The sequence below is a fragment of the Raphanus sativus genome, unplaced genomic scaffold, assembly GCF_000801105.2.
Source record: "Raphanus sativus cultivar WK10039 unplaced genomic scaffold, ASM80110v3 Scaffold0395, whole genome shotgun sequence".
Classification (NCBI taxonomy): Eukaryota; Viridiplantae; Streptophyta; class Magnoliopsida; order Brassicales; family Brassicaceae; genus Raphanus; species Raphanus sativus.
Window position 1 is genome coordinate 25,626 of NW_026615714.1, and position 16,140 is coordinate 41,765.

General features: G+C 38.9%; 5 protein-coding genes and 1 non-coding gene across 6 annotated transcripts; 2 read left to right on the top strand and 4 right to left on the bottom strand.

The window, feature by feature from the left end:
• Positions 1–113: 113 nt before the first annotated feature.
• LOC108852999 (VAN3-binding protein-like) lies at positions 114–2,306 on the bottom strand. Its single transcript, XM_018626466.2, has 6 exons — positions 1,589–2,306; positions 1,111–1,513; positions 854–1,030; positions 717–766; positions 570–627; positions 114–482 (listed from the first exon to the last, which is right to left on the bottom strand). Exons 1-6 carry the CDS (start codon positions 1,877–1,879, stop codon positions 241–243), a joined length of 1,221 nt encoding a protein of 406 aa, XP_018481968.1. The 5' UTR covers positions 1,880–2,306; the 3' UTR covers positions 114–240.
• A 1,426-nt stretch (positions 2,307–3,732) lies between these two features.
• Positions 3,733–3,813, top strand: TRNAL-CAG (transfer RNA leucine (anticodon CAG)). Its single transcript has one exon. It is a non-coding gene; the product is annotated as a tRNA-Leu (tRNA).
• Positions 3,814–3,970: 157 nt separating this feature from the next.
• Positions 3,971–6,443, bottom strand: LOC108853008 (putative MO25-like protein At4g17270). The gene is made up of 11 exons (XM_018626479.2): positions 6,123–6,443; positions 5,883–6,044; positions 5,666–5,784; positions 5,461–5,535; positions 5,228–5,321; positions 5,062–5,121; positions 4,891–4,959; positions 4,690–4,788; positions 4,530–4,574; positions 4,316–4,418; positions 3,971–4,218 (listed from the first exon to the last, which is right to left on the bottom strand). The coding sequence occupies exons 1-11, from the start codon at positions 6,249–6,251 to the stop codon at positions 4,154–4,156; spliced, it is 1,020 nt and encodes a 339-aa protein (XP_018481981.1). The 5' UTR covers positions 6,252–6,443; the 3' UTR covers positions 3,971–4,153.
• A 953-nt stretch (positions 6,444–7,396) lies between these two features.
• LOC108848827 (L-lactate dehydrogenase B) lies at positions 7,397–8,770 on the bottom strand. The gene is made up of 2 exons (XM_018622276.2): positions 8,055–8,770; positions 7,397–7,967 (listed from the first exon to the last, which is right to left on the bottom strand). The coding sequence occupies exons 1-2, from the start codon at positions 8,661–8,663 to the stop codon at positions 7,524–7,526; spliced, it is 1,053 nt and encodes a 350-aa protein (XP_018477778.1). The 5' UTR covers positions 8,664–8,770; the 3' UTR covers positions 7,397–7,523.
• A 1,077-nt stretch (positions 8,771–9,847) lies between these two features.
• On the bottom strand, positions 9,848–12,403 carry LOC130502035 (uncharacterized). Its single transcript, XM_056996856.1, has one exon. The coding sequence runs from the start codon at positions 12,328–12,330 to the stop codon at positions 10,105–10,107; it is 2,226 nt and encodes a 741-aa protein (XP_056852836.1). The 5' UTR covers positions 12,331–12,403; the 3' UTR covers positions 9,848–10,104.
• A 1,722-nt stretch (positions 12,404–14,125) lies between these two features.
• LOC130502036 (microtubule-associated protein 70-5-like) lies at positions 14,126–16,137 on the top strand (the record flags this gene model as incomplete). The annotated part of the gene is made up of 8 exons (XM_056996857.1): positions 14,126–14,333; positions 14,437–14,522; positions 14,708–14,773; positions 14,881–15,054; positions 15,143–15,473; positions 15,551–15,693; positions 15,772–15,843; positions 15,916–16,137. Coding segments are annotated over exons 1-8 (1,155 nt in total), but the record flags the coding sequence as incomplete, so codon positions are not given.
• Positions 16,138–16,140: the final 3 nt, after the last annotated feature.

A 16,140-nucleotide genomic window follows, 5' to 3' on the forward strand; every position in this document is an offset into this window, starting at 1 on the left:
TGGATCGTTTATGAAACCTCTCCTTCCGCAACAGCTTTTGGATTATTTACAAAATGGTCCTTTAAGTATTCTTTAGTTACATGAAGAGTCCCTAGATTTAGGGAAGGTTCCTACCACACAAAAAATGTGATCATTGTTGAACAACCTTTTGTGCTTTTATCCAAAAGTCTTCTGAGGATTGTACTTTGCCAGTTTCATCACAACAGCAAAAAATGTGGACATACACTATATAATACATGATCACGTTTTACTAGTGAGACTCAGAGAACCCAGCGAGCACTTGGCAGCATCGAAGCAGTTTACTTGGCCTAGAAGAGACTGTACCCCGTCTACCCATCTCTGCTTCTGAATCTTGTTCTTGCATTTGAACTCCAAAAGCCCTTGTCCTGTTTTCAGACCAAAGTAAACTTCTTCTGAGTTGTTTTCCCTCTCTTTCCTGTATGGCCAAGCTGTTTTCTCATCGCAGACTCCATAGACAACGCCTTCACAGAAAAAAGGAACAACAACAAGTTCAGAATGTTTGTCTTTTAGGTAAATTTTCTAAACTGAAAGGTTATGAAAATGCTTACTTTTGATCTTCTTGGAGAATGCTCCTCCAACATGTTTGCTTTTGAGTTTGATCATTACCTGAAAAAAATAATAATAATAAGAAGCTATGGATCAGAAGTGAAGTGAGATGTGTTGTGTGTTTAGGTTTCTAGTCAAATCTGCTGTACCTGAGACTTCTTGTTAATATAGACACAGACACGCTTACTACGTAGCAGTCCTGAAAGTTAAAAGCACAAAAAAGAAACAAGAGATAAGCTCTCTGTCTTGTCTCAGTGAACTCTTCATTTGGTCAGAGTAGACTTACCATGTCGTGAGCATTGCATCAGTTCACCTTCTAATGGAAGATTTGGTTCTTCCAACCTAAATTGAATGTTTGCAGGCCAATGAGAGTCAGAGAAGCTTCTCTCGAAAGGTGCAATAGATGCGTTTTTCCTTGCTTCCTTTGGTTGTCTCGCCTTCAGAGTCGCTTCTCCTCTCAAAGCTAAGTTTCCATTTTAAAACAAAACCAAGATCAAGCATGAACCTACAAAGCCTAGAATAGTTTCAAACAAGAATCCATACATGTTGCAGCAGCGGCTGTAAGTGTCATGAGGTCACCAGGGCTGTGAATATCCACAGAAGATCTAACAGTGGAAGCAACACGTCCACGGTCAGCACCGGCTCGCTCAGCCATCTCAACGCAATGCGAGGCCAGAAGCTCGGTGGCTGAGGCCAATGCCAGAGCCATCTTGGATCCTGGCCCTTTGCTGTTGCTTGCAGATGTCACAGAGGCTAAACCTGCAGCCAGAGCGGCTATTGAGACTGCGGAATGCACGTGCGCGTTCTCAACGCGCACCTTGTCTTTCTTATTGAGATAGTTGATGGTGTTGCTGCTGCTGCTGCTAGTATGTTCCTTGTGGTGGTGAAACCATTTTGACAATGCTCCTCCCTTGCGTGTGCCAAACGAGTTCATGATCTTCCCAGCCTAAAAAAACCAAAAGCCCTATTATGAAAAATGGGTTTGATTTGAATTGAGAAAGGGATAAGAGAAGTGACGTACCACGAGTGGATCTGCAGCAGCAGCGTCAGGGAACAAGACATGAGGAGTGTTTTGAGCAACACAGAGCTGTTCCTGTTGTCTATGTTTGAGTGAAAGTGCTTTGGTTATTTCAGAAGTAGAGAGACTCCAGGATCTAGACAGAAACTCCATTGGCTCTTTTGGTGTCTGAGGCTGGGGAATAGATGAGAAAAGGTCTTCAGCTCTCAGAACTCCATCTTCCTCCATATTCTCTGATCCAAACAAGAAAGATGATGTCTCTTTCCAATCTGGATAAAACCCACCACTTTCCATTCTTTTTTTCTTTTAAATATATTGCTGTGTAAATGATGATGAATGAATCTTGAAATACAAAATGAGGCTTTCTTGAATTTGAAAAAGATGACGTGGGATGACCAAAGAGGGAATTTAATGGCCTGGTGGAGTAGGAGTTATGTTTCTGATCAAAACCATGTGACCAAAACTCTTTTTAAGTTTCAGAAATAAAACTTGAAAAATGAACTGTAAAACCTTTAATGAAAATAATAATAATTAAAAGGAATATAACTTTATGGAGATGAAAAGGATGATGATGTTGACTCAGATGGAAGAGAAGAGGAAGAGCATAACACCAATAAGAGAATCTTTTCTTTCTTTCTTTCTTTCTTTTTAAATGAGATAGAATAATTCAAACCACAAGTCTTCAAAAGTACGTGCGGACTAACAAGTAAGAGATAGATTGCCGTAAAGATTCTTGGAAGATTTAAGAACTCGTCTCCATGTTCTTATGTATATATGTGTGTGTGGGATAAAGAGAGAGGGAGATGATGTCGTTATGGGCTAAAGAACATTGTTCTTGAATTCAGGTAATATCTTAATGAAGTAGGACGGTTTGTGAAACCAAAAAGTAGTGACAAATGCATTGGTCTGAGAGCATTTTTGTCGTTTGAGCGGATGGCTCTCACACGATTCATTCCCCCATTACCGACCAGCTCCTTCAAATAATACGTAAAAGAGACCACTTCGGTTTTTCTATTTGTGTACCTATTGTTTGAGTGGTTTCACGGATTAACAATCAATTTTGTTGTCTATCTAGCATTACTATTTTATGCATCACTTTGCGTACTCTTAAACGGTTGAGTAATCCAAGCAATTAAACAAAGTATCCCCAAACAAATAAAACTAATTTTTTTAGTTGATTCATGTAGTTTAAATGGGCCTCATATAGGGCTTTTATTTATAGGCCTGATGTAAGCGAAAGATTTCCCCTTCTACAAAATCTCATTTAGCCTCTATAGTCTGAAGTTCTTTCTAACTAAATCTTTTCTAAGAGGCAAAGTTTCCACCCTCCATCTTCCATTAGCTTGAAGTTCTTCATTTGTAGTTTTTTTTCTCTAAATAAGGTGATAACATTACTTACTTAAAAGATGTTGGTTCTGTTTCAAGAGAGTATAAAAGAATATAGGACTAGTAGAAATGTTTAAGATGGAAATAAGATACAACAAAAGAAATTGAGTAAAGTGGAATAGAAGAAGGGAAAATTCCACAAAAATACTCCAACTAAATTTTATTAAGTTTTTTAATACCCAAACATTTTTACTATCCAGTTTAACACTTCAAATAATTATATTGTTCATTTTAGTATACAAATTTTTAAAACTGTGTCTCTTTTAACACTTAAACTTTATTTATTTTAATTAAAAATACTAAAAATTTCAAATAAAATTGTAAAAATCTACAATATTTACAAAACAATCTCCAAAAATTCTAATTTTAGTTTAATATTTAGGAAAGAAGGCACTAATTTAGGAAGAATTTTTTTAAAAAATTAAAATCAAATTTTGAAAGAAAATAAATAAATTTGTTTTCTATCCAGAAAACAAACTAAACTCAATACTTAAAACTTAAATTTTTTTTATTTCAATAATTCGGTTGTTGAAACCCAACTTTGCTCAAAACTCGTCTCCTTGTTGTACTGGGATATTTCAGTAGCACAAGTAAACCCTCAGTATTACAGGTTTGTTGTTAGAACATTCTTGTTTATGTTTCTATCATAATTTTTGTTTCTACATATATCAAAGAATGTTTAGTCATGTTGGCAAATTCATAAAGAATTGGTTGAAATATAATGACTATAGGTAAACTAAATTTGAAATCTACATAAAAACGTCAAGATGGCCGAGTTGGTCTAAGGCGCCCGCTTCAGGTGCGGGTCCGAAAGGGCGTGGGTTCAAATCCCACTCTTGACAATAATTTTTTGTGTTTTCTAACCTCACACCATTATTAAAACCATTTGCCCTCTGTCCCTCACCTTTTTCAGACATCAGTATGCTTCATCTTACCATTAGACTTGGTTCTTTTTCTCTTTGTGCATAGTGTGGTTTCATGCTTATATGAACAGAGATGTAATAACAATGACATTGTATTTTATAGACACTAAAAGACCCAGACCAGTCAATAGCCAGGACAGAGAGAGACACGACATGACCTGATATGTAACAACAATCTTTGATGCACCCATAATTATCTTTCAAAGATTAAAAAGAAAGCATGAGCTTCTGTGTACATGTGAGTGCTCAAGCAAATATCTCACGGCTTAAGACTTACGATCTCTCTCACCACTTGAGCTTTATCTGCGTCAAAGCGCTCGTCCTCTGCCACCAAACAAACATGAATCACAAAACAGAAGAAGTTTGTTTACAGTAAGAATCAGGTCATTTCTCTACTAGTGATACAACAACAGTCACATACCTTTGTCTGGTTTGGTATCAGCTAACAATCTTAGAAGCTTGTTTTTGTTTGCCACCAGAATGTTGATGATGTCTGAAGGCTTTCTTTGGTTGGCTACAAACAGCTGTACAAATACAACAATGTCAGTGATCTTATCTTTGCCGTCTGGCTGATTATGTTTCTTTCACTGGCTAAAACTACTCAATGTCTACAGGGTCCCAAAAAAAGAAGATACCTTGAAAACATGGAAAGCGTCAATCTGAATAGTCTTGCTTGATTCCTGCAAGTGAGTTTTCATCCACAAGCTCAATTTATTAGTCCCAATACTAAATCAATTTGGCAGAGGCAGACAACGAGGATAAAAATATTAAGGAAATCAGAGTAAAGCATCATACTCTGAGAAGATTCATGAGGATTCTTAAGTTATCCATTGAGCTAACATATTTCGTCATCACAACTGAGTTTGACCGATCCAGTAATATATCGCCCAATAACTGTAAAAAGTTACACATTATAATCAATCAGAATGAATGATCTGTCCTTACTATCATTTTCGTGATTACACGTTTGTGATATCATATCACGAGTTACTCTACCTTAATAGCTTGTCGTCTAGTTATGTAATTAGTTGATTCAAGAAGCTTTGAATTGTAGTCTGCAAAAAACTGTAAACCACAGTAGCTGAGAATCATTCCAGTTCCATTCTGCACATGCATATATGCTTTGTAGCATAACACTATGAGTTGGTACATTGTAAGAGAACTTACCCAGTCTTCGTTCTTAGTGAGGAACTCAGCAACTGTAGACTTGTGCCTAGTCAGAAGTTCCTGCAAGAAAACAATTCACAGAAACTAAAGTTACCATGGCAGTTATTTTACAGAAAAATCTAAATAGGGGAAAATCTCCAAAACGTTGCAGTGTAGTACAAAGGACCTTAAAAGTGGCGGCAGCATCAGCAGCAATGTCGAAATTGGGAAGCTGAATGTAGTAAAAGAACTTCTTCACGTGCTGTGAGTCCAAAACATATCTGAACCCCAAGAAAGAGAAGAAATGGTTTAAAATTATAACATGCTCCACAAAAACACCATTAGTAAAACTGTTTTTACTATTCAACATAGAATCATAGATTGTCTCTTTGTAGAAAATATAGAAAAAAGTGGGCTCACTTGGCAACAATCTGATGGCGGATGCACTCTCTAAACATAGTACCATAGTGTAACGCCATATCTGTGTTCTCAAAGCTGAAAAGAAATCATATAAAAGCCCCCCATATGAATGATCACAGATCTTAAAAAGAGTTAAGACTTTCTAACTCGGAAGCCATTAATGAAATGCGTAGGATTAAATTAAATCTCCTAAAGTACTACTAACCCGTCGACAAGAAAATCCAAAAGATCAATGTTGGATTCGAGATAATCAGAGGCAATAAGGCGTGAATTGACTTGCTGCCTCTGAAGATTTGCAACGACTTGCGTAGCATCTTTCCTTGCCTAATTACGACAACAACAAAAGAAGACTTGAGATCTCAAATGTCTCTCTCTCTCATTCTCTCTTTTAAGGTTTTAAGCAAGAGAGATAGATGAGTAACCTCCAAGTTCAAGTATTGAAGCGAAGTGATCAAGCGGCGGAGAGTATCACCCTTAAAGAACTCTTGAGTGAGCTGGGCACAAGCTTCAGCGACAGGCTCCGCGTCGCTGTTTCCGTAGAGTATTAACTTCAGCTCTCGTAAGTTTTTGCTTAGTTCCGACAGCTGCAAAGCAATAGGGTTGTCAGAAACCAAACCAAACAAGGGCTTGCTTGGTCGAAAAAATAGGGAAAAAGGAAGAACCTTTTCTTGGCGTTTGGACTCGCGAAGGTCAGGGATGGAGACTGATCGATCGGCGTAGACGAGGAGATCGCGAGTCTGACGAACGATGTCAGGGGGAGTCCGTGGCTTAGATTTGAAAAGACCTTTCATCTATATATTTTTCTAGATCCCTATCGCAGTTTGTAATGAATGATTTGACGAAGCTCCTTCCTCAGTTCTTCTCTAGAATTCACTAGGGCATCATCATCCTATGCTATGCTCCTCTCTTTCTCTTTTGGTCTTCTCCATTTTTTAGCCCCTTTGCTTCTTCTTTTGATTCAATGCACATGGCATTATTCATACTAGTGTCTCACCCACACAAAACTCGAAAGTAACAATTATTTTTACTCCTGAAAAGCCAGCATAATCAGAGCTAATTTGTATTTTTATTTTCTTTTTAGTTATGTACCTTCTGAATTTTAACAACCAAATACTCCTTTACTTTAGTTTTAGACAAAAATACTTCAAATAATTTCTTTTACATTTTCAATGAATTTACAGATATTAATGGTCAATTATAAATTACAAAAAAATAATCTTAAAATCAACGAAAATACATCTTTTACTCCATAAACTTTAAAATAAAATAACAAATTATATTTTCCAAAATTCACTATAACTAAATCATAAATTGTACAAGTACTATGGTCTAATGTTCAAAATTTTAAAAATTTCTATAATACATCAGGGGTTGGATTCCAAAAAATACAATTTTTGCATATTAGATAATGCAAAATTTATAGCAAGTTCCAGAATATTATGGATAGAACCATTTGTTGCAATTTTGTGCTGCGTAAAGCTATCCACTGGAAATATCATGTAAATAATTCGTTATTCGTATGTTACAACTAGAGCTTCATAGTAGAATTTTTGTCCATTAAATTATACGTGGTTGGGCAGCTGCCACCCTTCCTCTCCATCTCCCTCCGCCACTGATCATAATACTGTCCTATGTAATAGAAAGTGAAATTATACGATTTGACCAGTGTAAGAGAAAAATATAAATCATAAATAAAATTATAGAGACATAAACAGTTGAAATCATAGTTTTTGGATCAGTTCTTATGCGGTTAATTTCACATTTGATTTTACAAGCTGATAAAGAATCACTCAAGGTCAAGACTCCCGAGGTGAGATAGCATTAATGTGTGGAAGTCATAATGTGCAAAACCCAGTGCACTATGAATCTCTTCTATCCTCACATCATTTTCTGTTTTTTTTTTTTTGTGAAAAATCTAAAGAACCACAACACTGGATTCTTCATGAACAAGCATTTATATAACATATAGTAGTGATAGACATCAAGGTCGACACTAACATCCATGGGAAGAGTGATTACAATAATTCATAACCAAACAGAAACAAATAAAACAGAGATAAAGTTCAAAGTCCTAACTGGCTCTGCATCTCCAATATAGTCTTTGCCGATTTCTGCAGCTTCTCGGACTCTTCATCAGTCATATGCACATTAGTCACAGCCACCACACCGTTACGTCCAAGCAGAGCCGGGAGACTGAGGAAGACATCACCACCATCAACACCATAGAAGCCACGAGCAAGGACCGTGACCGGGTGGATCTTACGCTGGTCTCGGAGGATGGTGTAGGCCAGGTTGGCAACAGAGTAGCCAATGGCCCAAGAAGTGTAACCCTTGAGCCCAATGACTTCATAGGCACTTCCAACGACAGTCTGGTGAATGTCCTCAAGGGTTTGTTTCTCGTACGCGATCTGTTGCTTCTCCAGGAAGCTTAGGACAGGGATGCCTCCCACGCTTATACTCGACCACAACGCCACCGAACTGTCTCCATGCTCTCCCACGATGAATGCCTACAGACAACAACAACAACAACAACAAACACACCATTTGATTCGATCCTCTCTATTACAAAACCCTAACTTTGGTCGGAAACTGACCTGCACATCCTGAGCATTAACGTCGAGATGATCTGCGATCAAGAACCTGAACCGAGAGGAATCAAGATTAGTACCCGATCCGAGAACCCGGTTCACGGGAAAACCAGAGAGTTTCCAGGCGACGTAGGTCAAGACATCCACGGGGTTAGAGACGATGAGCAAGATCGCGTCGGGAGAGGACTTAGCGAGGGGAGGGATGATGTGGCGGAAGAGAGCGACGTTCCTCTGGAGGAGATTGAGCCTGGACTCGCCGGGGTTCTGCCTAGCGCCGGCGGTGACGATGCAGAGATCGGATCCGGCGGTGACTTCGTAGTCGACGGAGGCGGTGATTCTGGTGCGGGGGAGGAAAGCGGCGGCGTGCTGGAGATCGAGCATCTCGCCTCGGAGCTTGTCGGGCTTGGCGTCGACGAGGGCGATCTCGTCGGCGATGTCTTGGGTGAGGATGGTCTGAGCGATGGCCATGCCGACGTTTCCGACTCCGATGACGGAGACCTTTGTGCATCGGTTGGAGGGGATGGGAGGGTCGGAGTTTTGGATCGGTTTGAAAAAGGTGTTGGTTAGATCCAGACCGCCCGGGCCTAACCGTGAACTCGATCCGTTGTTCGACATTACAGATCACTTTAAGTTTGGTGGTTTTGTTTATTCTTCCCTGTCTGAGTGGAGAAGTGTAGTAGTTTTATAGAGGAGGATGAACGAAGAATGTAAGACCGCCTCTTGTGTTTGTCCCCTTTCTTTATTTCAGAATTAAAAATAAAATGCATATTCTTTAAAGAGATACCTCCATTTTGGTTGGAAACAGGAAAGCAGCCCACTGTTTGAGTCTTTGGTTTTACCAAACTTCCCTCGAAATGGTTTCGCCGTTTCATAAAGGCCCCTCTGCGGATTCGCCAATTTGGTTTCATCGGGTTATGTAGTTTTATTTTTGGTTAGCTCTAAGATTGAAAAGCGCCAAATCAAACCGAAACAAATTACGGCTTGGTTTTGACTTTTATGTAATACGAATTGTCACTTTTATTATCGAGCTAAACCAAAACTAACCGATTTTTATAATCCGTTATATTTCAATATTTTTGGTTAGTTGATGATTAGTTTAGTCGTTGGCTTAAACCAGTAGTTTATTTTTTTTTTCAAGTATAAAAGGTATAAATTGTCCAACCAAACCAATAAACAAATTAATCCAGTGATTTGAAGTTATTTGTATTAAAATTACAAATCCAATGCTATTCAAACGTGGATTTTAAAAAACACTTTAAAATCCAGTGTTATTGAACTTGACATTTTATAAAACACTCTGAAATCCACTGTTATTGAACAAAACTTAAGTTAGAGATTTTAGAGTGCTTTAAATGTTTCTAGAGTGTTTGAGATGATTTCTTTAGTTATAAAAACAAAAATACAAATCTCACTATTTCAGATGAGATTTCAAAGTGTTTTAACAAAAATCACACTAAATCTTCTAATTCTCCTACAATCATCTAAAAACTCATTAAAATCAAATCACTTCAAATTTCGGATTCAATACACCCCATCGGTTCAAAACCAAACTGAACATGAACCTTGCTAAGGAAATCTTATAAAACTAAATAAAATCAAGTGCATTGGTATAAGAAACTTGGCTATTGCAAATATCCAGAAGAATAATACTCCCTCTATTTTTTAAAGATGTATGTTTTAGAGTTTTCATACATATTAAGAAAACACATTAATCATGCATTGTTTTTAGAAAATATCAAATTTCAATGCATTTTAACCAATAGTCTTTCAATAAATTCAATTAATTTTATTGAAAATTGCAATTTTTATATAGAAAACATAAAAAATACATCTTTTTGAAACAAATATTTTTTCCAGAACATGCATCTTTTAAAAACAGAGGGAGTACAAGCTTTGGAAGAGTCTGTATAAAGAAAAGTTGATAGTATGACATGTGCATCAAACCGCCAATTAAAGCATATTATTGCTTTTGATAAAAAAAAAAGCATATTATTGCTTTCATTATCCTATGTACAAAAAGCTATCTCAACTCTTTATAGACTTTGACATGTAAGTGTTACTCAAGGTTGAGAATGAGTTCACGTGTGGTACACTGAGTGGAAGGACGAGTCAAAGAGATGCATCTATTAGTCCTATAAAACTCTCTCCACTCATCAATCTTCGCCACTTGGTGATGAGACAGAGCAGGCATGCATCTCCTGTCCACAATCTCAAGTATCTTCTCAGTTCTCCCTAGATGCATCGCAGCTTCTCTCACCGACGCTTCCCTCACTTCCACCGCCGTCACCAAACACTTCATTCCTATCACCTGTGCCGCGTTGCAAAAGCACCCTGATACTATGTCCGACACCATCCTCTCCACATCTCTCAACAACGTCTCCTCCTCTGTTCCAATGTCTCTCGACTCGTACTTGTTCAAAAGGGTTTGGCTGATTCGGTACATGGAGTTAGCTGCCAGGGTCTTGATGGGCCAGTGCGAAGGCTTATGCTTCATGCAATATATCAGATTCTTCTGCCACAACTCCGTAAACTCTCTCTTAGCTATCTCCACCATCTCTTCAAGAACTTGTGTTGTTGTTTTCTGTTGTTTTGATAGTTTTCGAAGATCCACGTTGAGCCACTTATGGTAGAGATCAACACCTAACCAAACCACCTCCGCAGCTTTCCTGCTGCTAGCTAACTCTCCATCAACGTCCAAAACGTCTTCAAACTTCTTCACATAGACCAATGCCTCGTTCACAGCCTTCACCAACTTCTTCAAAGAGCAAGGCCTTATGTTGGGAAGAGCAACAGCTATACTCGTCAGCGTTACCAACGGAAGCGCCCAGCTATTAGGTGGCTCTCCAGAGGCTAATGAAACGACCTCGTCGCTGTCGAAATCCCATATCCCTTCAAACCCTTGCGAGACTGAACCTGTTGTTGACTCCAAGAGCTCTATCAAGTTAACAGGTTGCTGTTTCCGACCCTTTTGTATCAAATGCTCCGTCGCCTCACGGTTGCTACGTGCCATGTAGTCCACCAGCTCCTCCTCTCCTTCGAGATGCAGAACAAACCGTCTCGTCGATGGAGAAGAAGAAGACTCAGCGTTTGAGACGGTACTACTCTCACATTTGAAGGTGAATAATAAACAACAACACAGCAAGATTCTACTCACAAAGCAAACAGTGACGAAACGGAGAAACTTGCTAGCCAAGACTAACCCATGCTGCGTTGCAATGCATACGTCCAGCATCCATCTGTTAACGTCGTGCGCAAGCTTCCTGCCGCGGCGACCGTTGAGCATCCAAAGGTTCATCAAGGGACGTTCTTTCTTCTCGGAGAGACACTCGAACCAATAGCTCTCTACTCTCAACTCATCTCTCAAACCTTTCTTCGTCCTCAAGTTCACCGCACTAAACCATCTGCTCGCTGGAGCAACGGTCCCTATGACTATTGAAGCTCCCTGAGAGACAAGAACCAGAGTGGTTGACCATTTGTAATCAGAGTCTCCGTTACAGAACCCAAGCGATCGTGGCTGCAAGAAGTAAGACCTGACCATGGCTTCGGCTAAAGTGACCGCGCTCAAGAAACAGAGGAAACCAGAGGCGGTGCAAGTGACGGAGCGAGCCATCACGAACTGAGGGGAAGAAGTATGAGCCATCATCCAGAACTTCATCAGGTCTTCTCTAAGCTTAGGAACACCCTTTCTTCTCTCGGCGTGAGAAGGACACTCCTTCAAAGCAAACTCGTACTTCTTCTTATACTTGAGCTCCAAGTAACGTTTGGTGGCGGGAATCGTGATGGCGGAGAAGCTCAAGATCACAAACATGAGAAGCATTAGAGCGATGACGAGCGCGTGCTCCCAAGTGAAAACGTAGATGGCGCCTGTCCCCAGCTGGATACAGATGTTGACGACGTCGGTGACGACGAGAATCCCGAGAGCCACGAGGTTCATGAGGAGGTCTCGAGTGAGCATGAACCCTAGAGAAGGCATGGAGTTAGCCATCACGACGCAGAAGAAGACGCTGCTGCTGAGCTTGGCGAGCTGGTCTTGGCGGCTAGGCATGGGGGTGTTGAGATCCAAGGAGAGTTTGACGCAGACGGAGATGAAAGTGAGAGTGGTGGCGTTGAGGGAGAAGAACTTGCAGGGGAACCAGTATTTACGGTGGAGGAAGGCGTGGAGAAGATCGGTTAACATGGAGACTCCGCAGATGAGTGATGCGGTAGCTACGTAGATTCCTATGGAGGGCAACGGTTTGCTGAACTCTGCATCGGTTAGATTGCCGTGGGAGTCGCACCCCATATCACTAGATCTCTCGAGTCTTCTCTCTTTTCTTATTGATGCTTCGATAAAGATTGTTAATGAATCGGCAAAGAATTATTATTAGTATTTATGTCCACTCAAAAAGGTATTTGACTTGTCTGAAGTAAGACTTATTCAAAGACGAAGACCCGACTGTCTGACTGTGCATTCAGACACTAACACACGGCTCTAATTTAATATAGGGCCTTTCTCTGGGCTTTTAAGTGTTGGTCTACAACCACACGTATCTGTTCTTACGATATAGAAACTTGGACATTTGGGTGTGGAAGAGAGATCCAGAAATAATTAGAAGATTAGAGAAAGTTTTGTTGAATTTGAAAACAAGAGAGAAAGTGATACGTTTTGACAAGACTCGGAGAAATTACTCATGAAAAATTTGAGCACAATTTTAGTTACTCTCGAAAGTGATGTGTATGTAAGAAAACAAGAATCAGATGACACAAAAGCTTAAGTTTTTTTTTCTGAAACACGGTCAAAGACTGTTTTGTTTCTAATTAACTAAACTGGCTGCTGGGCCAAAAGGTTGTGAAGTAAAAAATATTCAGACAAAATCTACAGGTCAGATTGGGTTATGTTCTGTCTGATAAGCCTTAAAAAGAGTTCACCAACCCACAACACCAAAGGTTGAATGAACAAAGAACAGGTCATCATCACCTTCATTTTTATTCTTTGTTACTTTTATAAGGTTTAAGCTGCCTTTTATTTCTTCATATAATAATAGCAAATGTGCATATAATTCTTGCTAAGTGTTATTTGTCTGATCCTCTTATCATTGTCTCTTCCAATAAGTTAATAACTAAACCATAAGACTTGGAAGCAAAGAAGGGAAGATATATGAAAATCCTTTTTTTTTAATTCAAAGAGAGATATTGAGTGACTTCCACTAATACAAAGAAACCGTGGTTTGTGCAATATTTTGCGCTTAAGCTATTAATTGCTGAGGCAACACCTTTTCACCCTATTGCTTTCAGTCTTCCAAGTTTCAATCCATCTCATTCTTTCTAACAATCAAACTTATACAAACTCACCTGGATAATATTATAGTTTTCATTCAAAATTATCATAATTGTTATCTGTTGTTACCTACATTCATAACCTTATCAAAAACTAATAAAGACAAAAGGATACAAGAGAATATGATTTTCAATTTATTGGAAAAAAAAACGGAAAGAAAGAAAGGGTTTTCACCAAACGAAACACTTCAATCATTTTAATTACCTTTATCCTTATGATTAATGTCTTTATATCTGTCATATGCTGCCTCTCCTTCCAACTCCTTTTGGATTATTCTCAGCTTCTCTAGCTTTACACATTTGTTTTTATTTATAAAATTTCCATTCGAGGTAGAACCATACACCTGTTTTTTAAATTAACTTATTTAATTTTCAGACCGTGTCCCTTAACCTTTAGATAAAATAAAATCCATTAAGTTAACGTTTGGAACATGAAAAATATGCACTATCCGGTAACTTTGATGATGAACAAAATCTAAAGGACAGTAACTTATAACCTTTCATTTACTTGACCATGTAAAATCATAGTGAAAAGAATCTATGTAACTGAGAGAGAGAGAGAGAGAGAGAGAGAGAGAGAGAGAGAGAGAGAGTCAAATAAAAAATAAACTTGAAAGCATTTTAGAATTGAAATGGGTAGTGAAAGAGAGAGATAAGTAGAGGGAAGGGTTGGTTAATGTCAATGGCTTAAAACAGAGACGGTTGCTTGAGAATGAGGAAAAGAAAGTAAGTAAGTTTAACTCTCTCTCTCCTTCAACATCAATTCCTTTAAGTAATGGTCTCTCTCTATCTCTATAAAGCTTGAGTGTATATATATTAAATTCCTCTGTATCATTCCTTAAACTGCTTACACCAAAAACTCATATCTACACTGCAAACAAAGAAGGGAAGAGCCTTTGAAAGTAACAATGACCGCAGGAGAAAACCCTTTTGCATCAAACACCTCTTCTCTGCAAAGCCAGCTTAAAGGTTCTTCTTTTCTTCTCCATCGTTTTTATTCATCAAAATCCTTCTGAGAGTACTTGCTAAATGTTTGAGAGATGTGCTGTTTTCTTTTCATTTCTATTTACAGAAAAGGACAAGGAGCTTTTGGCTGCTAAAGCTGAAATTAAGGCTTTGAGAACAAATGAAGAGCTCAAAAACGGAGCATTTGGGGAGGTACGTTAGCATAAAACATGATCATTCCCATTTGTATGATCATCATCTATGTTGCTGATGATCCTCCAAAAGCTTTTTATAGCTGTTCTACTCTGTCTTACCTACAAGCTTTCTTGATCAGTGTTATGTTTTTCATATTCGCCATCTTTATTGAGCTCTGATGGTACTATTTGGTTGTCTTTCAGCTTAGAGAAAACATGAGGAAGTTGGAGGAAAGACTTGAAGTCTCTAAGAATCTTGCTGAACAAAAGGTGCGTTTTTCCTCAAAGACTATATATAATCTTTGTGATACAACTCATGTCAAAACATTTAGAAATGGATAGAAGAACTAAGTTAAGATTGTGTCATGGAAGAGCAGGAGATGGAGATGAAGAAGCTAGAAGAAGAGAAGGAAGATGCATTAGCGGCACAGGACGCTGCAGAAGAAGCACTGAGGAGGGTTTACACTCACCAACAGGAAGATGATGATTCTCTACCCCTCGAATCAGTTATTGCTCCTCTTGAATCTCAGATCAAGATTCAAAAGCATCAGGTCTTGATTTCAAACTTGTTCTCTTCTTGTTTGTTATTACAAGCATCATGGCTTGACTATATATAGCTTCTTGTGTGTGTGTTTACAGATCTCTGCGCTTCAAGAAGACAAGAAAGCGTTGGAACGGCTGACAAAATCAAAAGAATCAGCGCTTCTCGAGGCAGAGAGAATCTTGAAAAGTGCACTTGAACGTGCTTTGATTGTTGAGGAGGTTCAGAACCACAACTTTGAGCTTCGAAGACAGATTGAGATCTGCCAGGAAGAGTACAAGTTTCTTGAGAAAATAAACCGCCAGAAAGTGTTGGAGATTGAGAAGCTCTCTCAAACCATTGGAGAGTTGGAGGAAGCAATCTTGGCGGGAGGAACAGCTGCAAATGCAGTTAGAGACTATCGCCGCCAAATCTCTCAGCTCAATGCAAGTGTCTCCTGTTAATTTCTTGTAATTAAACTCTTGCATTTGTGTTTAAAAGCTGAGAAGATTGTTTTCAACAGGAAGATAAAAGAACATTGGAGAGAGAGCTGGCCAGAGTCAAAGTGTCAGCAAGTAGAGTGGCTCTTGCTGTTGCTAACGAGTGGAAAGATGAGAATGATAGAGTAATGCCTGTAAAGCAATGGCTTGAAGAGAGAAGGCTTCTCCATGTAACTACTCTTCACTTACACACCCAAATACACATTGTGTATTGTTTTTGTGAAATTTTTCTTGTGTCTTGTGTGCAGGGAGAAATGCAGAAACTGAAAGATAAGCTAGCTGTTTCAGAGAGAACAGCTAAGGCTGAATCACAGCTAAAGGTGGATGGTTATATTTTTAATCTTGTGTTGCAAGAAAGTGTAGTTTCTAATGCCTCTAAGTAATATATACAGGAGAGGTTGAAGCTGAGGCTGAAAACAATAGAAGATGGCTTGAAAAGTCCAAACATGTTTTGTATCTCTAGAACAACTACAAAGAGTGAAAAATCTGGCAAGATTTTAGGATTCTTGACGAGTGGTGGTGGAGGATCAAAGAAAAGGTCTAGTTCTCAGCCACGAGGCTCAGTTACAGGAAGAATCCATGCTGTTAATCAGCCTATCAACAGAGCTGCAGAGACT

Coding starts and splice junctions, on each gene's coding strand:
- LOC108852999 (XM_018626466.2), bottom strand. CDS start 1,879: ATGGAAAGTGGTGGGTTTTATCCAGATTGGAAAGAGACATCATCTTTC. Junction 1,514..1,588: donor CTGCTGCAGATCCACTCGTG/GTACGTCACTTC, acceptor TGGTTTTTTTAG/GCTGGGAAGATCATGAACTC. Junction 767..853: donor GATGCAATGCTCACGACATG/GTAAGTCTACTC, acceptor TTTAACTTTCAG/GACTGCTACGTAGTAAGCGT.
- LOC108853008 (XM_018626479.2), bottom strand. CDS start 6,251: ATGAAAGGTCTTTTCAAATCTAAGCCACGGACTCCCCCTGACATCGTT. Junction 5,536..5,665: donor TTGGATTTTCTTGTCGACGG/GTTAGTAGTACT, acceptor ATTTCTTTTCAG/CTTTGAGAACACAGATATGG. Junction 4,789..4,890: donor CTAGACGACAAGCTATTAAG/GTAGAGTAACTC, acceptor AACTTTTTACAG/TTATTGGGCGATATATTACT.
- LOC108848827 (XM_018622276.2), bottom strand. CDS start 8,663: ATGTCGAACAACGGATCGAGTTCACGGTTAGGCCCGGGCGGTCTGGAT. Junction 7,968..8,054: donor TTAATGCTCAGGATGTGCAG/GTCAGTTTCCGA, acceptor TGTTGTCTGTAG/GCATTCATCGTGGGAGAGCA.
- LOC130502035 (XM_056996856.1), bottom strand. CDS start 12,330: ATGGGGTGCGACTCCCACGGCAATCTAACCGATGCAGAGTTCAGCAAA.